This window comes from Drosophila pseudoobscura, chromosome 4 (assembly GCF_009870125.1).
Source record: "Drosophila pseudoobscura strain MV-25-SWS-2005 chromosome 4, UCI_Dpse_MV25, whole genome shotgun sequence".
Classification (NCBI taxonomy): Eukaryota; Metazoa; Arthropoda; class Insecta; order Diptera; family Drosophilidae; genus Drosophila; species Drosophila pseudoobscura.
The window spans coordinates 6,825,222-6,848,534 of record NC_046681.1 but is presented as its reverse complement, the minus strand read 5'-3'; the positions used below and the strand labels follow the sequence as shown (position 1 = coordinate 6,848,534).

The window sequence follows — 23,313 nt, the reverse complement described above, 5'->3', positions numbered from 1 at the left end:
GGTAGTTGTTGTTGCATTCGCATTGCCACTCCAAAATGCACAAAGATCCCGATCTCGGCATCGACAGTAGCTTCAGCCACAAACTAATAATCACCAGCAAAAGTAAGCACCGCTTTTTGGTTCGTTTCGTTTAAACACATGCTAAATCTGTGCGCATTTCGAATGTAAATAATATGCACAATAGCGCTTTTACTTGCACGCCTATCGCCGCCAAGGTATCGATATCCAAGTGAAGGAAAGCTACAAATTGCATTAGATCAGATTTAGTTTTGCAAGAATTTTATTTCTTATTTACGATATTCTCAAGATTTTATATCAAAATCTGTTGGATGCTTTTGTTTTTCTTTTGATTTAAGCAATTTCTATCGATTGACCCGATAGTAAAGGTGCAGTGATTTTCTTTTAATTTGTGTGAAATACTTAAAGTAAAGTAAAACATTTCCGTGGAGTTTCTCAAGATGAATTGAGAAGATTTAACGGTAATGCTTGGACTAACCTAGATCTGATGTCACCCCCACAAAATATGAAATTCTTATTTATATGACAATTTTGTTCGCCAATTGCAAATGATTTGAGCTGTCATAGCTTTCTTCAGTTAAATAGTTTTCTAGAGTGTCGCCATTCATAAATAGAAACGTGATTTGTGATCCGTGACTCGCTACTTTAAAATACATGACCCGGCTATCGCTCATCTCTAGCGTCACGGTTAGTAGCAGCGGCACTCTTGCCATAAAATTAATACAAAAGCAAAACACGAATTAGATGTAATTAAGTGCATTTAGATTTTATGCCTACGTGTTTTACGTGTGCTGACGATTGCCAGTGCTGAAGGTGTACGTGAGTCCAGTCCCCGAAAAAGTCCCTTTCGTTCAAAGAATCGCCAGGAAGCGAAGCAGAGCGCCAACGGTGGAAAATTATAAGCTCTAGTTTCGGTGTGTTTGTGTTATCCTATCCTCTTTATTTAAGCAATTTCGCGTGTGCTACTGCTGCTGTCAACGCTGCCGTTGCCGTTGCCGTCATCCGCGCCCCACAGAGGGTGGAAGGGTGGAGTGAGTGCGCGGAAAAGAGCGACGGAGACTTGCCATTTGTTATGTCAATAATTAACAGTAAAAAAATATAAAGCCGAAACACTGCAAAAACTGCGTACGCCCGAAGGTGTTCCCCAAAGCGCGTCTAAAGTGAAAATATGCTTTGTGCCTAATGCTTTTTGTTGGATCTACTGCTTTGCATGTTCTCTTCTCTGCCTTGATTCTTTTGCAATTGCATTTGGCAATCACACGGAAAATTGATTTTTTGCCAAATGCGCGAACAATTCTGTGTGTTGCCTGAATGGTAGTCCAGTCCCCTTGCTACGGCTCTGGCTCTGGCTCCATCTCCTGGTGTCGGGAAGTCCAATTGGACTCCGAGAGGGCAAGCCTTGTCCAATTGCTGCTGCTGCTGCTGCTGCGGCTGCCACGATGCTTGTCTCCTCTTTTTGAATTACATTAAATATTTAAAGCATATGCAAATTTGAACAGTGGCCCCGTAAAAAGTATAAAGTACCTGGCTGCGGCCTTAACGCGCTTCTCATTGTAGTTGTTGCCCGCCCATGACGACACAACTCTGAGCGGTCGGGAGGGGGCACTCTTCCTGGGCTTCCTCTTTGGGTTTACGATCCCAAGTCCCAAGAACATTTCGTGATTATACAAGAGCAAACTGAAAGGAATGGAGCCTTTCTCCATGAATTCTGGATAAATGTTTGCTGATCCAGATATGTACTCGTGCCGCCTTAGTTTTCCATCAGCTCATCTCCATCTCCACCACTTTGGTCCCCCCGTTCCCACCGTTCCCACTTCCCACTTGTCGAGTTTTTGGCGTGTGGCCGCCTTTAGTGTCGTGTAAACCGTTTGTGTGGCAAGTGTTGCCATTTTTTGGAGGTCTGTTCGTGTGTGTGAACTTTTTTCTTTTTGCTGCTGCTACTACTACTACTACTACTACTACTACTACAGGCGTACGAGCCCATAGCGGTTTTCCATGTGCTGCGGCTGCGGCTTCAATCTCCCTTCAATCCAAATGCATTTCGATTGCTTTTCGGCTGTATTTGTGAGAGCACTCAACTCGTAAGCCACGAGTGTGTACGGAGTGTGGAGAGTACATAGGAAATAAGGGGGATTTTTAAACACCATTTTCCTTGATTCCGCTCCATATTTCTTTTTCTTTCCCCCTTTTTTTTTGCTTCTGTTTCCCACTCGCACGAGCGCGCTCCTAGGCCAACAATCCTAGGCCTGTCTGCCCTCTGACCCCCCTCTGGCCCACTTGGCGACACGTGCTCATTATTCCGTTTCGAATGGCACTACACATTTTTACTGCTCCCTGGCTCGGACCTACTCTCTTCGTCACACAAACCGAAACATTCACTTTGAGAAATTTTTTCCTGATGTTTTTTAGAGACGGTCAGGCTATCAGCAAAAAAACAAAATTATATTTGGACTCTCAAACCTGATAGCGACCATAAAGACCACTTCAGCACTATTCAAATAAAATACGCTTTTTACTAAAGTTAAGATATGACTGAAATTTGAGCTTAAATCATGCACTGAACATAAAAAAGCAGCACAGCTAAATTCATACAAGTGTATGTACACATTTGGAGAAATTGTAGCTTTTAAATGATAAATATAATACACATTATAATTATTATAATAGTTTTTATTTATTTTTCGCTACCACGAAATCGTACGTTTTATAGCCAGTGTTTGGCTGATACGGGTGCGAATGTACATAGGCAAAGGTACATAGTATGTCCAGATGCATGTATATGGATCTGTGTATGTGTATGTGTGTTTGTAGATTTCGAGAAGGTCACCCCTGGCGTTCTGACAACTACAACAGTCGTTGGGTTGGCTGGTCGTGTTTGGCTGTTTACGTTTGGCAATTAATAACTTGTTGATTGTGGGCGCTGCTCGCTCGCTGCATGTACTAATTGAGATGTAGCAACAACGCCTAAGCAATAATATGAGTATTTGATTTATGCCATCGGTGGCCCCAGGGAGTGTAGTCAACGATAGATAGTACTGCCTTGTAAGGTGACTCTGGTGGATAACCTACACGGAGTTGGCCGGACAAAAGCAGCAACCAAAATAAATTGTGGCTTAAACTGTAACAGAAGCTCAATGATGTCATTTCTTTCTAAGAAAAGCCTGTATGAGACTCACCTCAAAAAAAGGAGCCTACTGTGTGAGCCAAATAGTATTAGTACTATTAATACTACTATTAGTAGTATTCTGGTTTAATATACGGGCATTTCCATTGAAAGATCCAGCGAGAACAAAAAAGTAAAAGTCAATAAAAGCACCTTTCCATATAGTATGAATAAGTGTCCCGATTTTAACAAATTTAACTTTAATTTGAGTTTTGTTTGCGAAGGCTTTGGCAATTATCTGAACTAATGAAGAGTTACTTAAAATATAACATCTGTTTTGTTTTGAATTTGTTACATTTTGAATGGAAATGGCCATATTTAAAGAGCAGTCAAATTAGAAAACTGCTGTACCATTAGTATTTCCATTAGTCCATGTCCATCAGTGACTGACATGTCATACACGCATAGCCGTCTTCGAACATTTTGTCCCATCTGGTCCCACTGGAACACACACTGTTTACATTTCCGTTATTCCTGCTGCGAACGAACGTGTCTACTAACTGCCTCTTTTCTCTCTCTCTCTTGTGCTCTTGCAGGTGCTGATAACGGTGAAAAGTGGCAATAATATCGAATAAATTAATACAAAGAAGGGCTTGGCCAGGCGGAAAAAGGAAAAGTGAATAGCCGGAAAAGTGAAATAAGTGCAGAGCCAGCCAAGTGCAACGCTTGCGGCACATCGAGTCCTGCCACTGCGAAAGCGATTACCAGTGCCAGTGCCAGTGCAAGTGTGTTAGTGCGCGAGTGTCCCGAGAAGCCACAACGTCGTCCTCCAAACCAACGACGTCGTCTGCTGCCGCTGCCGCCGCCGCCGCCGCTGCACGCCAGAGCCCACCCACAGGAGCAGGAGCGGGAGCTGCTGCAGGGAGCAATCAAAGGAGCGGCGGACGCAGCGGCCAGCGACGTCGCAGTAGCAGCAGTAATCCCCACGGCGGCACAACGAAAGCGACCAGCGGCAGCGGTGGAGCTGGCAGCGCCGGCGGAGGCGGTGGCGGCGGGGGCGGCGTCAAGCAGAGCGTCAGTCGCAACAGCAACATACGGAGCAGCAGCTCCAACAGCACCATGGCCTCGGCCAATCATCGGAGCGGGCGCGGCGGCGGGGCCGTGGCCGGCGCTGGCGACGGCAACGCCATCGTGGGCCTCCAAATCGGCTCAGCGTGGTTTCAGCGCAAAATCAATCTAAGGCCGCAGCACCGCGGCGTCCATCTGGTGACCGAGGAGATCCTCAGACAGATGCCGGAGCTGGCGCACTTCTCCGTGGGACTTTGTCATATGCAGAGTGAGTAGAGTGGACCTACACGTCCCCCCAGGAGGTTATTGATGGCCTACCGAATGCAGATTAAGGCCGAAAGCATTGGCTCAAATGTCAGTTAATTGTGGACCATCTGGCGGGGGGTTGGGGTGGAATACATCATGTCATCCCGGCGTTCCCTCCTCCCTTCCATAACGATTTATACTCTCCAGTCTGTCGAGAAGCTTGCTCATCAAATAACAACTTTTTAAGGCTATTCGCTCGAAGCTCGGCAATCGGAAAGTTTTTCCTGCTCTGTTCATCGGGTCCCACTGTCACTCGTTTTGGCATCACATTTCCTTTGTCCACACTCCCCGCCCCGCCTCCCCAACAACTCTGGGATTGGATTTCTCTCGGGGAATCTCGGCACGGCCAAGGCGTCCACATTTAGTGCAAAGTTCACTTGGACAAAAAGTAGAAGCAGAAGCAGAAGCAGAATGTGGAGCTTGCATAGCAAATGGCATATAGTACTGTACACCAAAAAGAGTATAGGACAGGGCAGAATGGGAGCACGGAAGGGGTCCCAGCTCATTTATATTACTAAGTAACTGGGTTAAACTACACTGGGGCATCTATTGCACTCCTTCTTCTGGTCACTCTCCTGGGATGGATGCCGAAAATCACGATTGACATTCGACTGGAATGGCGAAAAGTGTCTTTTGTGTGCGAATCCTCTGACTATGTCTAAACATGGCTAAACTGTGTGGATGGCTGCGTCGCTGACCCACATGGCGAGGAGACAGAGTTCTCCGAAATTAAATGGGAGATGTCTTGTTGGGGTTTATTGCGACAAGAGGAGGATCCATTGAACGGAACCCCAAAAAAGGAGGCGCCATAATAAGGATTGAAGTTTTTGTTTGCCTTGGTTTTGATCACTCGTAGCTCAGGGGGTTTTCAATCCATCTATTCATATAGCATCCTATCATCTAGCAAAAGCGGGTCTCTTGGCTGTTTGATCTTTGTATTCCGCACTCGGGATGCATTCGCAATAACCTCTGAATTGCAGTTATCCCAAGTATCTCCACACTTTCACACTACACACTAATTCTGGTGCGCTTTGGAGAGAGAGAGAAGAGAGAGAGTGCACACGAAACACGAAGCTGGGGCAGGATGAAGGGGGCACAGGGGGGAGAGGAACCTCCAGAGCTGCTTGCCTCTGCCTTCGAGGCAGCTTCTTGTTGACAGTTCGTATTACAATGCCAGGACGCGCGTTCAGTGTTGCGGCTCCTCTGCCTTTGCCTCTTCCTCTCCCTCTTGCTCTTGCTCCGTGGGCAAATAAATAAAATCGTATCATAAAACGCCAGTTGACGCGCGAGGCCAGGGGCGCTGTAGGGGCAGGGCTCGCTGCAAGGCTGAAAGGGAGTTGGGGCTAAAGTTGACTAAAGTGAAAAGCAATCGTCGTCGTCTTCATGTCATGGTCTGTGGCTATGGCGTGTGAATGCTCGGGGCGAACCCCTGCCCAGCTCAGCCCTGCCCTGCCCTGCCCCCTACATACCCCTTTGCCACGTCTCTGGGCCACAAATCGTCTTAGCCAGCACATTGCAGGCAGGCAGGAAGGCAGGTCTTTATTATTACGAACATTCTGTGCGCTCTCTCTCTCTCTCTCTCTCTCTCTCTCGTTCTTTCTTTCGCTTCGTCTTTTGGCCAAATCAAAAGCACGTGTGTCCCTCAATAGCACCACTCTCCTTCTCCTGCCCCTCCGTCCTTTTCCTTCCTTCTGTAAGATCTCTTGTGCGTGTTTGTTGTCTGGGGTGCTCACTGTAGTACGTGTATTGTTTTGTGAACTGTAAGCGGAATCTAATTGAGGTCAAGACATGTTTATTGATTTTCTTAAAAGGACTTCCTAATTAGACACACTTTACTGGGAGGATACTACACTACATACTGGGGGGCAAAGGGGGTAAGGTTACTGCCATGCAAAAAAAGAAAAACTAAATGCAATCATTCGGTCTTTCCCTTTCTCTTTCCGTTTTCAATCTCTGTCCCTTGGCGAGGCGGAAAAAAAGTTAATTTCGAAAAAAAAAAATAGGAAAAATAATTTCAAAGCAACCTTGCCATATGTTGTTGTCTTTTACTATTGACCTGAATACACTACCCTACCCTACCCTCCCCTCGTACCGCCCATGTCCTCCATTGTTTCTATGGGGAAATGCACAAACAATGGAGGGAGCGGATAGCGGAAGGGGATGGGGATGGGGATGGGGCAGAGGTGCCAGAGGACACACAAATCACAAATACACAAAATATAAGCCAAATGTAACGGTAACTTGTTAAACACAAAACACAAAACAGAAAAAAAAACCCGAAGCAAAACGTGAAGCAGAAGCACGAAACACAAACAAACAAACAAGAAATATGTAAGTATAATGGAATGCGGGGAAATACTAAAAAAATGATATATCCACCAGAGCCTGAATCGGGGGGAGAAACAGCGGAATACATACAATAGTTTCCCGCAGTGACTTGCCTCCTTGCTGGCCCTTTTCCTTCGTATTATTAATATTCATACAGACTTCCTTCGGTGTGCAGAAAGGTCGGGGCCCACATCGGAACACATATGTACATACCTATAGACAGTCTCACACTTGTCTGGCCACACAATGACCATTCATCCGGGGGGAAGGGGGCGCTGCAACCTGCATACGTATAGCAGGGACCTCGCCTCTCCATTTCCAGGCACAATAATCGTGCATTCTCGCGTATAGAAAAACTAATTGGTGGGGGGGAGGCACTCCATGATTTGTTTGGGCTTTCGTTCAATTCCTTATTCAAATGTTAGATTCAGAGAAGGTAAAAGGGACTTGGGGCCGGCCAGCAATAATAAGAATGGTTAAGGTGGACCTAATGAATGTTTCGATTGGTTTTTTTAACCTCTTGGTTTCCTTTCTGGAAAGGCTCTTGCCTTCAATCTTGAATCTTCAAGTTACAGTCACTGGAACACTAAAAGTTCGAATAGGATTTATGAAACTACGAAGTATTTATCATACTACTCTGTAAAATTGAGAGGAGTCTAACAACAACTATAAAAACTAACAACTCCCTGCGAATCTCGAGTCGAGCATCAAATGTGCCCCATTGTGTGGGAGCGATGGGAGTGGTATGCTAAGGATTGACAGGAATTGTTAAATATCGAAAAAAGGAACCATAGCAGACTCTAAACTTTAACTTGTATTGCCCTGAATCAGAGCTAAAGATACATTTCTACGTACACATGTTCCGTTAAAGCTTAAAGTCATCGCTGTTGAGTCGTCGTTTCAAGTGAAGTTCCTGATGACATTTAAGGATATACTCTCCGAATATAGACTGACGCCCTCGACAGCAATTTGCTTCATAATCGCAAGATCGTATATGTACATAAATGGCTCAACTTCAATTTACAAAGGACCCGAGTATATTTCTCAAACAAAAATGGAACAGAGGGACGGTGGAACAGGGGAAAGCTGCAAAAGAACAACAGGGAAATGACTCCCTCCGCCAGCGAATGTCATTTTGGGGGGTGTGCGTGGGGCGAAAGAGGAGCCACACACCAAATAAATCAACAGAAACCGAAAGCGAAACCAATTTGAGGAGGCGAACGGGAGAGCGGCGGAGAAGGGGTGCCAAATGAAGTAGGGAGTTTCGGTGGAGCCTTCAGCATTAGGAATATATTTGTGTGGGCGTCCTCCGCCATTTCTCTTTCTTTTTTTGGATACAATTTCGTGACGACAACGCCGAACGAGAATGCGAAAGGGAAAGAGCAAACGAGAGGCAACGAAAGCACTGCAAAAGGAGGCAGCTAAAAAACGTGCCATGTGTGCTGTGTGTCATACTTTCGGCTTCCGTTGTGTGCGTTCTGTTCTGTTCGTTTTGTTTCGTTCCGTTCCGTTTCGTTCCGGCCTGCTTGTGTCCGCCTGGCTTCTTCTGGCCTGCTGGTGTTGCTGTTCGTGTTGGGGTCTTGCTTAGCATTAAAATCGCTCGCTTATGAACCGCAAATGCTGCGCTGCCAATAAATCAATATTATTTATGCAAAAAGGTCTGTAACTGATTTCGCTGGGGTGCAGCAGCACCTGCCGATGGGATTTTTCCGATTTCTGCACGGTTCGGGTACATCAGCACTTGAATAGAGTGCTCTGTTCCGTGTCTTTGATTCCCGTGATATGAATGGAACTGGAACTGGAACTGGTTCCGTTTGGGTGCAGCAGCACCTGCCGCTGCCACTGCCGCTGCTGGGTGTTCCCTGATTCCTGCCTCTCGCGACCCTGTATAAGACGGTTGTTGCATCTAAGAGCTTCCTTATCCACAGCATTATGTAATGCACAATACACTCACGTGACTTCTGGCTGTCTGTGTGTGGGTGGGTGCGTGTTTGCATGAATACTTGTGTGTGTATGTGTGTCTGTATACTCGTATTGTACGCGTTTGTACGGGCTTAAATGAATGAATGAGTCGAGATCCGAGTCAAGTTGAGTTGTGCAGAGCCCATTGTTGAGCATGAGGGGTATCCTGATGTATACAGTATATATGTAAATACATATTTACCCACACACACACACACATGTATAAGTATGAGATTATTGCGGTTGTGTGTGTGTGTGTGCTTTATGCCTGTGTTGGGGCTTGGGCCGTCAGAATGTTTGACTTTGTATAATAAAAAGGCCTCTTTAAAAACATTAGCAACTTTTGTAGTGCCTAACCGCCTGCTACATGTGCCCGGAACACAGACAAACCCCCAAAGCCCCGCCCGACACAGCAGAACAGCCGAACAGCCGGCAAAAACGATGCCACCTGCTACTTAACGATGCCTCCTACACTGAGGCAAAATATCTGCAACAGATTTGGATTTGGAGCAGGAAGGATAGGGATACACCGCAGGAAGGACCACTGTTCACCCCTGATCACTAGGCATTACATATCCTAGGTTATATAGGAGCCCATAATGATTTATACCCCCACTTGGTAAGGCATCAACTGCCTCGACTATTTCGTTCAGCGCATAAACGTTTATTAGCTCGCGAGGCTTCGCTGTGGCTGGCTGCCATAGGCAAACAGGGCCCTTGTTCCGCAGGACCCCTGACGCAGGCCACACTACTCCGGATCCGACCCCGACCCACCGCTAACTCCAGGGCTAAATCATATTAGAGGCATCCCTCGAGCCGCGGTCCGACCACCGCTTAGCACTCTTCCGCTTTCCTGCCGTGTGCCGTGTGGCGGGCCCTGCATTGCATTCCGTTTATGGTTTGGTGCAATGGCAAAAAAGTGTCAGTCGAGGACTATTCCAGGCGGATGCGCCAGTTAAGCGAACAGTGGCGTGGAGCCTCCTCCTGCTCCTGCTGCTGCTCCTGCTCCAATGCCACTCAAAGGCATCGCAGACACACACAATTATGTTTAGGCCATTAACATATTTAAAACGGTGCGGTGGGCTGATGTGCTGCGATGCGATGGGGACATGTGTGTGTACATAATATGTCTGTGTGTTTAGACAGTGTTTGAGGCCCGACTTAGTGTTGGGGGCTTGTTCCCTTTTTCTCATCCCTTTCCAGGCGCCCCGCTGCAATCAATTTGTAAATTGTTCCCCTCCCTTTGTAGCCCTTCGACTGTCACTTTGAGTTTCGTTTGCATTGTCCGAGTGTCCTCAGGCCCCGCCAGCTGTACGCCGTACTCGTATACGTAATCTTCGAATTCCCGATGCCATTGACACGTGCACGTGTTCAACATGACATAATCTAATCGTTTCTCAAATTATTTTGGATTTTTCGGGTTCTATGCCCACAAACACCGGCTCTAGGCCGGAAAATTACATCTCGGGGATTTGACTAAACTAATTTTCCCTCCTCTCCATCATCCAACCCAGTCCCTCTTTGTGTCTCTGTCTTTTATTCATGAATACGCAATTAGTGTGCAAATTTAAGTGTTTTTGTGGGGCTCTTCCACTCATATTTATTATTAACACTAAACACAGTTTAAACTATTCACTTTGGGGGCTCTGCCTGCCATTTGGGCGCTGGCAGTTGGCCAATTCCGGCCCGGAGTGTAGGCAATTGTTGTTCGATTCCGATTCCGATGCCGATGTCCACACATGCCCATGTCGGGCCCTACCTGGGCAATGCCACATGCCATACGATAAATGTGTCAAACAAAGTGATTCCGAATAAGACATGGGCATTGTTGCACAGAGAACAGGGCCGCCATGTGAAAGTCTAAGCTATGAGATGATTGTATTTTGTTTGAGAGCTTGCCCTGGTACTCGAGGAGCTATATTGTAGTTATGTACACATTTATTAGTATCATAGTAAATCAGAAAGCACCATAGACACTTTGGAACTGCCCACAGATCGAACTCAAATATCTAGTTGGAATTATCAGCCTTTAAAGCGTCCCTTCTTGACCCATTAGAGGGTTAAATCCAAGGGTTTTCCCAACCTCGACTACAGTGCCTTCTAAAAACCCTTAGCTAATTATATTTTGCAACTCTTTTGTAATAACCGACTGAAGTCACTGATCTTAAAAATATGAAAGGGGATGTCTCAAAATACATCGAATGTCTTTGGATATGCCATTTATTTCATTTCAAACGAACTCAATCGAGTATTCCTGAGTACCGAATGCTGTGAATGCCTGGCAGTCACTCAATTCGAATCAAATGCATTATATTGGACTTTGGATGGTGTGAGTGAAGCCACGCAGATCTCTAGTTTATGGGGATAAAACATACAGTCGACTGTTGAAAGTAAAATCCCCGCACACGTGGAAAATGCATCTTGTGTTCATTCAGTGGCTCATAAAATGGGGTAAACACCCATTGACGCTTACACTCGAGTGCATGCCAAATGCTCACGGCATACATGATCTTGCCTTGTCATATAATCCATGAAAAGTATCCATTAACATTCCATGCCTGACTTTCATTAGTTGGCCTCCCACTGCTGGGTCCGCTGAGTGCAAGTGTGGGGACTAATTGGCGTTGCAACTCAATTGCAAATGCATTGGTGGCTGAGCCGAGCCAAGCCAACGCCTCGTGCTGGTCTAATAACCAGGAGACCGACCAATCACTCCACAGATTATGATTATGATTGCGATTAGTCGCACAGCGCCTGCCCGCACACTAATTGACTTTGTTTCTCTGCTTGCAGTTCTTCACACCTCGGCGAGTTTGGCGTTAAACGAAAGCTGGGATCCAGACGTCAGGTGAGCGAATTGGATCCTAAAATCTATACATATGTATCACTTGAGCTAATCCGGAGACTATCCGCTTTGCAGAGACGATATGGAGATGATGTTGAACAAAATAGTTCCCGAAGGCTTGCCCTACAGACACTCGTGCGAGGGACCCGACGACATGGTGAGTCCACAGCGACAGGCCATTGTCTGGATTGTGGCAGATTTACCTAATGAACCTTGTATTTGTGTGACTTGCAGCCCGCACACGTGAAGGCCTGCTTCCTGGGCAGCTCACTGACAATCCCCATTACGGACGGCAAGCTCTCGCTGGGCACGTGGCAGGGCGTCTGGCTGTGCGAGCACCGCGACCAGGCCGGCTCCCGCAAGCTGGTGATCACGCTGACAGGCTGCCCGCGCGAGCAGGCCCGCAGCCCGCTGTCACCCGTCTCGCCCATCGCCAGCACGTCCAGTTAGGGGCGGCCTCGCTCCACCCGCGACAGCCGGTAATCGCGGGGGAGCGACAATAATGACATCATTTCGTCGAGGAGGTTGATACTACAAAAGAATTTAGCTAAGGCAACGGCACAGCAGAGGGCGGCGGCCGTCATAGCCGCCGGCCGCGGATTGGGGGGAGGAGCGGGCGCACCACCGAATGTGCCTGGCTTCGAGACGAAGACGAGCCGCCTGCTGCTCCGGCAGCAGCTCCACCTCAATCTCAATTTGAATGTGCAGGAGACGTTGCAGGATGGCGTTGATATTGATGATGTTGATGAGGACGTCTGCGATGACGATGAGGCTGAGGCTGAGTTCCGCGTGGAAGAGGAGGATGAAGAGGAGGAGGAGGAGTCTCAGTCCGTCAGCTCAGTAGTCGTCGCGGATAACGCTCAGGGCAGTGGGCGTTGCCATCGTGCTGGTGATAATCTACGAACCGTCACAACAGTGCCTCAACTTAACGAACAACCTACAACTAAGATCACCGCAACCAGAACACCATCGGCAGCATCCAGTTCATCGGCAGCCGCAGCATCAAGTGCATTAGCTAAATTCAACCGCATCATCGACTCAACCCTGGAGAGGGCCCCAGCGGCAGCGTCGGCAGTGACAACGCTGCCCCAGCTGAGCAGTGCCACACTGCAGCAGCGCTTCAATTTGGCCTATCCAGAGTTGATTCCCCAACAGCAGCAGCAGCAGCAGCAGCCGCAACAACAGCAGCAGCAGCAACATCAGCAGCAGCAGCAGCAACATGATGCGATCAGGAAGATCAACACCCTCAAGGGGACACCAAGATTAGATCGTGGCTCAGGCGCCGTTGCCAGCACTCCATTAACATTTGCAGCACACAGATCGATAGCAACGGCGCAGGAGGAAGAACAAGAAGCTGGAGAAGAAGCAGAACTAGAACCAGAATCAGGAGAGGAAGAGGAAGAGGAGGATAACGAAGCAGTCGCCCTTAACGATGATCATCCCCACCACGACGAGGATAATCAAATGAAACGAAATGATGTGCATTATTTGTTGAAACAGTTAAATAGTTTTAGTGATATAGAAGAAATAGAAATTGTTGATATGAAGCAAAGACAACAGCGTCCGCCTCCGCGTCCACGTCCACCCATGGCGTCGAGCTCGCTGATAATGATGCCGCCATCGCCGCCATCACCATCCACGCAGTCGCACAAGCAGAGCCAGCGCTTTGCCTCTGGCGGGCACAACTCCAGTGCCGCCAGCTCGGTGCGGCTGCAGCAGTTCGACGACTATCTGTTCGAGTCCTGCCACTACCTGGAGACAAACTACTTTGCCGCTACCTATCGCACTGCCATGGTCGAGAGCAGCTCGCACGAGTTCCGGCCCTCGACCAACAGCAGCTCAAACAGCTTTGAGCTGCACGAGATGGAGCCGCCCAGTGTCATCTGCAAGGCGGGTGCCCCCCTGGCCGCGACTCCGCCGCCACTGTACCAGTACCAGTACCAGGCGGAGACGCGGCTGACCACCAGTGGCGTGCAGACGGAGCTGACCGTGGAGTCGCTGGCCAAGCTAAGCAACAGCGCCAGCGCCAGCAGCAGCTCGTCCAGCACGCGGGCGCCCCCCTTCTTCAGGTGCTGCTACACGCCCATCGACCGTTGGCGGGAGCGTCGACTGGTGGCGCGCCAGCAGAAGACCTCCGCCCCCTCGAAGAACGGGCAGGCGAGTCAGAGTCAGAGTCAGAGCCACCCCGTCTGACACTGGGCCAGGCTCTAGTTCAGAGATTGAGATTCAACATGTGCCTGGCTAATTTATTTGGTCGCTGTTCTCATTTGCGATATCAACAAGAGATTCCATTTCGAACGACAGTCGTTACACCCGATCGTAGCACCCAATCCCAATACCAATACCAATACCATTCCAAATCCAATCATTCGATGGAACGGAACGGAACGAAACGTCATTCTGTACAATTTGTCTACGCTAAACGTGAACGCAAACGAAACAAATATTAGTAACAATTTTTTATACGCCAGCAGACACGAGCCACACAGATAGACATTTGCACATTTTTGCAATACACGGAACGGAAGGAAAGGCATAAAACTCCAAATAAGTTGTTCACACGAATGAAATGTTTAACAGAAAATTTAAATGAAGAAAATTGTAACTCAATTATATGTAAAATTGTTCAAACGCTTCCCCAACTTCAGCAGATGCTTCAAGGATTTGTAAATTCTCTGTCAGAGATTTCTTTTAGGTGAACGCAGCTTGGGTCGAAAGTTGTACGAGTGTTCGGGAATCATTCAGTACAGTAGGCAGAATATTGTTAACGAATTACGCAAATCGTAGACGACAGAGAGAGAGAGAGAGAGCTTGTATAGTAAGATGATAACTAAAGAAATTGTGAATAATGTTAATTAAAGCTAAAGCGTCGTCAAATGGAAGGAGGGACGCGCACGCCGTGCATTTTAGTGTGTTCAATCCCCGGCATTTCAACCTGTCCTGTCCGTTTGTCTGTTTATTACACATTTTACATGCAAATAGAAATACTCGTAGAGTTTTGCGACCGGTGGCGTGCGCGTTGCATTGATTGTTGATACATAAACCAAACAAAAGCAATTGTTACATCAATTAGACACAATTTTGTTGATTTACACTCTAAGCAACCGAATCGTTCTGTTTCTGTTTGAACTAGACCTTCGTTTGGACTCGTAAGCTAATAAGGAATTGTATTGTTGTTACAGCACAAGAGAAGTAAACCCCGAAGGGACTACTAGACACAAAGGATCGCTTAACTCTTAACTCGTTTAACCAAGAGCAATATTAGTTTTTAAACCAGTTTGGAAATGTCAATTTTGTTTGGAGCATATGCGAGAGTACACGAACACACGATTATATCGAACTATATCACTGCGCGAACTTAATGCGCCTCAGATCACGCTTTAGTTTACCAAATAAATACGATAGATACGATTTAGCTGATTGGAACTCAACCAAACAACCAAAACATCATTTATTTCGCTCCCCGATCGACTGAGGTGCGCGTTCTGGGTTTTCGGAGGAGTTGAGTTCTGTTCTTCCAACGGAGAAGCAAGCGCCTAGCAGGCAGGACCCTTGTCTACCCTTGTGGATGCATAAATACTTATGTACATATGTGCGAGCATGTAACCAAACGAATGTTTAAAATACAAATAACTTTAAAGGAGAAATCAGAGGAACCGAACAAATGCCTTTTACATGCCCACACGTACACTAGCGAAAAGTCTCCCGAGAACGGAAAATGATCAAATGAAAATCGAAGTGAAAGTGAAAATGAAAATGAAAATGTAAAGCTGAGCAAACCAATGTTAGTCGATAATAAGGAAGGAGCGTTACGGTTTGCACGATATGATGTATTCGTAATGTCTGCGAAACCACAAGCGAAGCTAATAATTTGTTTAGAATATATATCAACCTGTTGATTATGTTAATCATTAACGAAAGACATAACAAGATAAGATGTTAAGGTCGAGAACCATAACCGCCGGTAGAACGGACGGTCTATTGTTGTATGTTTTATTCGAAGCGCACGAAATGAACTAAACGTAAAACATAAACAATATAAAGCAAGGTGGAGAATGGAGAACGGAGAATGGAGAAACTGTAGCTAAAGTGAAATTTTTGTAAACTTTTTGATATGTGATGATGATTTGGATAAATTAGAGCCACAGAGGAAAGAATTATTACCTTAACCTAGCCCTAGATATCTAAACCAATTACAAATGTGTAGCGCAAACGCAAAGTAAGCAAAGCAAAGCAAAGCAGAGGAGGGGAGAGGAGAACAGAGCCAGCCGAGGAGAGCTAGTTACACTCTAAGATGGATAATATTGTTATGCAATAAGTAGTCTCGGCCAGCCGAAGCACCAATCAGGGTTCCTTTCGGGATGGGTTGGGATGGAATGGAATGGGATGAGATGGTATGAGGATGTTAGTCTGGATGGCAGGTCTATTGATCTGGCCCCCAAAGGTCCTTGAAAGGAACTATATTAGCAATATATTCATGGCAATTCAATTGTATTAACGACATTGATAAATCTGATGTGTAAGCAAATAGTGAATGCAAATAGTGAGCCTAGTTAATGGTTAAAGCAGCCCCCGTAACCAGAGGGACGGGGATGAGGGATGAGAACAACTCAATTCGATCAAATTGAAATGAATACTAAACGTAGATAAGCGAGTAAGTAGTAAATTATCCAATTGTAAATAGGATTTCATTTACACTTTCATTGATTTGATTTGGTTTGGTTTCGGTTTGGTTTTGTTTTTGGATTCGGATTCGGATGAAGTTCAGTTTTCTCATTACAGATATATACACTTTATTAGAATCAAGATTAAAAACACACACAGACACATACACACGAAAAAGCTTTAATTAATTTAATTACAAGACGAAAAACCAAAAGAAAAGGAATGTAATACAAAGTGTATTTAAGAATAATCAATTTCGATATCATTGATCCCATTGATAGCGAATTCCATTGTAGATACCTATTGGGCAGCGGTAATTAATTATTTCATTAATTAATTAACTCGCCAGCTATGTCGTCAATGTCAATGTCGCCTATTGTGAGTTCTAAATATTGCATCTGATAAAACAATAACGAAGCATAACTAGCTATAAATCCAAACCAAATGCAAATAAACAAAATACGATTATACAAAAGAGCAGAACAGATCAGGACAGAACAGAACAGAACAGGCCTAGGAACACCGCATAAATACATATATACAGAAATACATGCATACACAATCCACAACACACACACACACTCTCACAGAACTCGAACACAAAGCTTTTATAAAAAACTATTTAACAACAAATATATTATATATATATGTACTATGGAAAATAATAATCCTGCCAAGTAACATTCGAATACCTGCTTGAAGAAGATACACCCGCTTTTGCTAAGAAAACGAAAAAGAACAGAGATTTAATAACGAAAAAAACAGAAATAAAAAGAAAAAAAAACAAAAACAAAAACCGAAAACAAAACTAAAATATGAGAGAAACGTAAAGAGAAAGAAGAGAGAGTATGTACGGCTAAATACGATTTTTATACTTTCGATATAATGATTTTTTATACTAAACGTAAAACTCTTTGAACGAGAGCGCAGAACTTTGAACTCGAAGCTGAGGATTTTTTGGGCTATTGATTTTGAGATCGCATTGATTTGAGTCGGACGAGAGCACGTCGTCATACTTATAGCTACATATACATATATGGTATATACAAACGTATGTAAACCCTAACTGCAACTATGGAACGAGAGCACAAATTTTGTTGAACAAAGACAAACACACCCGAAATCAAATACTAAAACAGACAAAAAACAAAACAAAAGAAAACATTTTTTAAATGCAACTCTCAACAGACTCACAACAGACATACACACACACACACACACACATTACACTCACACGCAGGAACATAAAATCAAATATATACTAAATATATAAACGGTGTATGTATATATTTAGCAAACAAGAAACGTAAAGTAAACACCCGCACAAATTGATCACCTAACTGAAGAAGAAATATAAAATACGAGTAATATGCTTTGGAGAGAGCGAGAGCCCAGCCCGCAGGACGCAGGCCGCAGGCAGCCACAATTTCTAGGAAAATGTCCACACTTAGCCTAGAGTGCGGTTTTTGTATGAGGAGACAATTTGTAAATATACATGCATATATATATATTTCTTGATTTTATCTAAAGCCACGTACGTGTAGGACACGCAAATCATTCAAAAACTTTAGTTTTCTCCTAAAATGCAAGCGAAACTCCTAAGCTCCTAAAGAGAAGTTAAAGATCCCCCTTCGAGGACACTTTTCTCAATATGTCGATATCTATACGGATATCGAAGTACCCGACCCCGACCCTGAACCGTACTTAAGTGCATAAGCAAGAGCATACCGCATTCCGCATACCCTAAACGGAAATATACCAAGAGTAAAGAACAATGTCAACTACAATAAATTAGCAAGGTGGAGGGGAAAGTGAGAAGAGAGGAGAGAAGAGAAGAGAATTAAATACTAGTGCAATAAAACAGATTATTCGGTATGATTAAAAGGAAATACATCTAAGTAAACGCTTTGTAAAATACATATAAACAAACGATTTATTAAAAGGAACATGAAAATGAAAACCAATAAAAACTAAACCCGAATGAAATGAAAATGAAAACGAAACCAATGAAACACTAATGAGAAATAAAGAGCGTTATACATTGACATTAACATTAACACGTGATTCGATATCTCATCTTATAAGCATAAATCAATAAGATAACAATAAAGAATAAATTAAAGAAAATGCAATTTCCACGAGTTGCTTGCGGGCGGGAAGGGGAGCGTAGAGGACGGACAGGCAGTAGTCTGCACTAGAAAACACGTTTCGACTTGTGCTACTTAAACAATCACATTTATTTAACATTAAAATTGGCATTATTTGATCGTAAGGATTTACACTGATCATCACTTTGGATATTTCGTACCAGAATCCACTACTGTCTGACTACGGCTGCTGCATGACAGTGCGAATATATTGGAGAACATCTTCATGCGATAGGATCTTCATGTGGTCCACTCCCTGCAGGGCCAGCGTCGATATGGGGGAGCTCGTGTAGCCCGACCAGTACTTGCAGGCCCGTAGGGATCGCTGGTTCACAGTGCCATCGCCCGGACCCATGATCAGCTTGGGCGTTTCTCCAGCAATATCGTTCTTTTTGTACTGTAATCTGTTGGATATGAATTGGTTTTATGAATGTTCACATCTCTTGCCACAAATAGGGTACCTTTCCACTGTGTCTATCCCGTCGCCGTATAGGCAGTGCAGCTCCACATCGGGGGGACTGAAGTTTTGGGTATAGCGCAACGTGTCCTTGCGCATTTCCCAGCCCGTCATGTAGTCAATGTCGTTGAAGAACTCTTTGAGCTGTGCCATAGTATAGTTACGAGAGGGGGTCGTGGCCAGAACATCGGATGGCTTCCAGAACAACGGTGATGGCAGTAGCCAGGCCGACGAAGGATGCGTAATCTGCTCAGCCCTCAGGATCTTGGCACTCAGAGCAAACGAGTCCAGATCATCGCCCATAGCAAAGACTTTCACTGCCTTTACGCTGCCAGCCCACGCGCCGGCGAGACTTATCTGCCGCCGCACATACTTGTTCTTCCACTCGAGGGTCTGTTGCTGCAGGAAAACTAGTGTCATGGGACTGCCCATGCTGTGCGATATGAAGGTGACGGCTGACTGGTTGTTCACCTCGTAGGTCTCCTCGACAAGCTGCTTGAGGTCGATGAAGAACTGTTTGTTCTCATCTGCAGAGATTTTTCAGACAGTTACCAACACGTACTTGCATTGAAATACTCAAATTATCTCACTTGGTGCTCTGCGGAAGTCAAAGGGTGCTCCGCGTATGTTCAGTTTCCGCTCATAGCCCATGCCCACGAGCACGTTAGCGATGTCCTTGAAATACGCTCCTGCACTGTTCCGCGTCGGATCTATCCACTCCACCACCTCGGGATTGCCCCAACCAGGTATGCGTGTCTCCACTCCCGGGGTATTGTGCGTTGTACGAGTGGCCTTGTCGTAGTACAACTTGACGTTGTCTATCCAGCAGTACACCATTGGAATCACCAGCTGCTCCAGGTCGAGCCAGAGATTGAACCAGTCATGGGTCTTCTCGCACACGAAGTAGGGAGCACTCGACTTGTTCAAGCGGGCATCGAGCTGGGAGCCACCATCACCTGGCACTAAAATCCGAAAAGAAGGTCATCCTCGGTCGTCCTTGGGCAGAAAATCAATAAACTCACCAAATATTACTGGGGACATTTTGGGCTCTGGCGGGGGCGTGGGCGGCGGCGGAGGCATATTCTGCTTGTGCTTCCTGGAAAATGGCCAGGGCCACGAGCAGTCCGCTACTTCCAAAAAGATGGTCAGTAGCACCACCAGGAGGATACCAGAGCGGAGTCTCATGGTGCAATATGTCTTGTGCGTTGCGGCGAATGATAATCGTCCAATCGAAAAATAGCGCCACTGACTCGTTCACAGATAAAGGTCTTAACAAGTAAACACCGTCAGTCGGAAATAAATGAATCAGCCAATAACGACAAGCTGTTATAAATCATTTAAATATTGTTGTTTGTTTGCGCAGTTTTAAGTCAGTAATGAGGAGGAAGAGAGAAGGCATACGGGGAACGGAACAAAGAAGTGATGAACTTTGACACTGAAAGCGAAGTATTTGTAGGGGAGCGGAGCTTGAAGTGTTGAATTCCCTCCCTCGATGGGAATACGCGCTTGTCTGACAATATTTAAACAAAGAGGCAGTTTTTAATAATATTTGTTGTTGCTCCTTATCGTTTTTGCATACTTTGTTATGATCCGCAATTCTATTTTTCTTTTTCCACTGGAATTACTGAACACTGGCCAAACGAAAGCAGTGCAGGGCGGCGCATTCCATACTCACTTACGTTACCACTGTTTTTTGTTGACCTTTTTTGTTTAAACCTTGTTTTCTACACTATACAATAAAAGAGTACTTAAAAGAGTCAATCAGGTAAAAAATGTATTCATCAATGGCCTTAAATTACATGGACAAAGCTAAAGTTTTTAGTTAGGCAGCATTATTCAACGGAATAAATATATTGAACAATTGGAACGATTTTTCTCTTACGTTTTATTACGTTTAATTTGTTTGACCTTTTTCGCTAAAACCTTTTTTTACGCAAAATGCAATAAAAGCAAGTCAATTGGAAAATGGGTTCGTTAATTGGATAAAATGATGTGGGCAGGGCCTAGATAGCTAGTAATATTCGACGGAATATCAAAATCGAGGAATCGTATGAGAGAACTTGAATTCGTCAGTATATTTACGGTATATTTTTAAAATAAGACGGTATATTTAGGTATTTTTCGGAGGGTCGGACCGTATATTTTGACGATTAATCCGCGGTCACACTGATCCCTAGACCGGCAAATGAATTGAAATTGTGAAATGAAAATATTGTTTTTTGCAAAATAAAATGCAGGAGTTCTTCAGCGTGCTGTTACCGGAGGTAAAAAAGGAGCTGCGGCGCGGGATTATCGAGTGCTCCAAGCGGGGGCTCCTGCACAGCACCAAGTGGCTGGCGGAGATGCACCATGGGCTCAGTGATGTACAAATTGATAACGAAGCACCCGACGACGACCACACATTCAGCCAGTGCCAGCTGGAGGGCATAGCTCCCGCGGAGTACAGTGATTACTTCCTGGCCAAAAGCTACTACGATGTGCGCGAGTACGACAGGGCAGCGCATGCCGTGAGAAACTGCGAGTCGAGTGTGCCGCGATTTCTCCACTTCTACTCAACCTATCTGGCACGTGAAAAGCGACGCCTGGACTCCACAACAGACCAGGCCAATCTCAACGAGCCAAACCAGATGCGTGACTTGGCCGATCTCCTCTCGACATTGAGAGCGGAGTACGGTAAGAGCCGCCTGGATGGATACGGAATCTACCTCTATGGCGTGGTTCTGAAGGCCCTCGATCTGAACCAAGCAGCCGAACAAATGCTGGTCCACGCCATTCGTCTAGTTCCCATGCTGTGGAGTGCCTACCTGGAGCTTTCCCCCTTGATTATGGAGAAAAAAAAGCTGCTCGGCCTGCAACTTGGCGGGCACTGGATGCGACACTTTTTCATGGCTCACACCTACCTCGAATTGTACCTCAACGATGATGGCTTGAAGATCTACGAGGATCTGCAGACGTCGGGCTTCAGTAAAAGCATTTATTTGATCGCTCAAATGGCCCTAGTCTATCACAATAAGAGGGATGTAGACAAGGCCATCGAACTGTATCAGGCTCTGCTGGAGAGCGATCCCTACCGGCTGGACAACGTCGATACCTACTCCAATTTGCTGTTTGTCAAAGAAATGAAAACGGAAATGGCACAGCTGGCACACAAGGCCGTCAGCATCAACAAATACCGACCTGAGACGTGTTGTGTGATAGGTAAGACCATCTCGGCGCATCACATCGAACGAATCATTTCATTGAGTACAACATTCTCTGCAATTACCCAGGAAACTACTACAGCATACGCTGCGACCATCAGGTGGCCATTTCCTACTTTCAGCGCGCGTTGAAGCTAAATCCCAAATACCTCGCTGCCTGGACTCTGATGGGCCACGAGTTTATGGAACTGAAAAACACAAACGCTGCTATACAGAGCTACCGCAAAGCGGTGGAGGTTAACAAGCGCGACTATCGGGCGTGGTATGGCCTAGGTCAGGCCTATGAGATCATTAAAATGCACTATTACAGCTTGTACTACTTCAAAATCGCCCACCAACTACGCCCCTACGACTCCCGCATGCTGGTAGCCTTGGGAGAGACTTACGAGAAGCTGGATAAGTGTGAGAACGCCGTGAAGTGCTACTGGAAGGCCATTGACGTGGGCGACATCGAGGGCATAGCCATGTACAAGCTGGCCAGTCTCCACGAGAAGCTGGGCGACCACGAGACGGCGGTCCATTGCTACATCATGTACTGCGAGGATGAGCGGGCAGCCACAGACAAGCAGAGCCTGTACCAAGGCTTCATCACTCTAGCGAACTACTACGAGAAGAAAGGGGACTACGAAAGGGCAGCCTACTATGCGTACAAATGCTTGGACTCTGATGAAGTGGGTACTACCCCAGAAGTGGGAACAATTATAGTAAATTCGTCTTTGAATTTTAGCGCAAAGCGGAAGCCAAGGCGCTGCTTAAGACCATTGACTGGAAGCGCAGTGCAGAGTGGCAGAAGAAGTCCAAGACTCCCTCTGCTGTGGCCACTGCCGAGACGAGCTCCGAGGAGGGGGAGGAGGAGGACATGGAATGGGAGCAGCCAGATATGCGGATACGCGTACCCTTCACCTCCATAGCGACAAAGACTACCTCCACGACGACTGCAACTGCGGCTGCGACCGCTGGCTCCAGTGGAGCATCAAGCACCTTACGCGCGGGCCAATCTCTGTCGGAAGGGATGCGTCGATCGCAATCCAGTCGTGCAAGCCTGACACCAGCAGCGAGCAGTACCACCACAACGACAGCCACCGTAACCACACCGGTGGTTGATGAGACGCCTGGGACGTCGAACCGGGCAGCGAATCCCACCGACCCGCCACCCTCGGATGAGGCCAGCTCCATGGACATATCCAGCGTGTCTATTGACTAGGTTCCAGCTT

The 23,313-nt window shown here is 46.0% G+C and overlaps 3 protein-coding genes and 1 long non-coding RNA gene across 5 annotated transcripts; 2 read left to right on the top strand and 2 right to left on the bottom strand.

The window, feature by feature from the left end:
* Nucleotides 1-981: 981 nt before the first annotated feature.
* LOC4816575 (ras-interacting protein RIP3) lies at nucleotides 982-17,188 on the top strand. The gene is given in 5 exon segments (XM_033379508.1): nucleotides 982-1,049; nucleotides 3,718-4,457; nucleotides 11,579-11,633; nucleotides 11,706-11,787; nucleotides 11,865-17,188. Coding segments are annotated over 4 exon segments (2,313 nt in total). The 5' UTR covers nucleotides 982-1,049; nucleotides 3,718-4,240; the 3' UTR covers nucleotides 13,824-17,188.
* On the bottom strand, nucleotides 1,835-3,718 carry LOC117183928 (uncharacterized). Its single transcript, XR_004469066.1, has 2 exons — nucleotides 3,195-3,718; nucleotides 1,835-3,136 (listed from the first exon to the last, which is right to left on the bottom strand). It is a non-coding gene; the product is annotated as an uncharacterized lncRNA (long non-coding RNA).
* Nucleotides 17,189-18,508: 1,320 nt separating the features above from the next.
* On the bottom strand, nucleotides 18,509-20,624 carry LOC4816647 (group XV phospholipase A2-like). 2 transcript variants are annotated; one of them, XM_001356004.4, is made up of 5 exons: nucleotides 20,479-20,624; nucleotides 19,922-20,409; nucleotides 19,490-19,861; nucleotides 18,904-19,426; nucleotides 18,509-18,846 (listed from the first exon to the last, which is right to left on the bottom strand). In XM_001356004.4, exons 2-5 carry the CDS (start codon nucleotides 20,082-20,084, stop codon nucleotides 18,624-18,626), a joined length of 1,281 nt encoding a protein of 426 aa, XP_001356040.2. In that variant the 5' UTR covers nucleotides 20,085-20,409; nucleotides 20,479-20,624; the 3' UTR covers nucleotides 18,509-18,623. The 2 variants fall into 2 exon arrangements, with proteins under 2 accessions (XP_001356040.2, XP_033235404.1); XM_033379513.1 differs by having other exon boundaries at nucleotides 19,922-20,582.
* Nucleotides 20,625-21,041: 417 nt separating this feature from the next.
* On the top strand, nucleotides 21,042-23,303 carry LOC4816339 (cell division cycle protein 23 homolog). The gene is made up of 3 exons (XM_001356005.4): nucleotides 21,042-22,097; nucleotides 22,169-22,770; nucleotides 22,827-23,303. The coding sequence occupies exons 1-3, from the start codon at nucleotides 21,131-21,133 to the stop codon at nucleotides 23,301-23,303; spliced, it is 2,046 nt and encodes a 681-aa protein (XP_001356041.1). The 5' UTR covers nucleotides 21,042-21,130.
* Nucleotides 23,304-23,313: the final 10 nt, after the last annotated feature.

Coding starts and splice junctions, on each gene's coding strand:
- LOC4816647 (XM_001356004.4), bottom strand. CDS start 20,084: ATGAGACTCCGCTCTGGTATCCTCCTGGTGGTGCTACTGACCATCTTT. Junction 19,427..19,489: donor TGACTTCCGCAGAGCACCAA/GTGAGATAATTT, acceptor AAATCTCTGCAG/ATGAGAACAAACAGTTCTTC. Junction 18,847..18,903: donor GGGATAGACACAGTGGAAAG/GTACCCTATTTG, acceptor CATATCCAACAG/ATTACAGTACAAAAAGAACG.
- LOC4816339 (XM_001356005.4), top strand. CDS start 21,131: ATGCAGGAGTTCTTCAGCGTGCTGTTACCGGAGGTAAAAAAGGAGCTG. Junction 22,098..22,168: donor TGAGACGTGTTGTGTGATAG/GTAAGACCATCT, acceptor GCAATTACCCAG/GAAACTACTACAGCATACGC. Junction 22,771..22,826: donor AATGCTTGGACTCTGATGAA/GTGGGTACTACC, acceptor TTTGAATTTTAG/CGCAAAGCGGAAGCCAAGGC.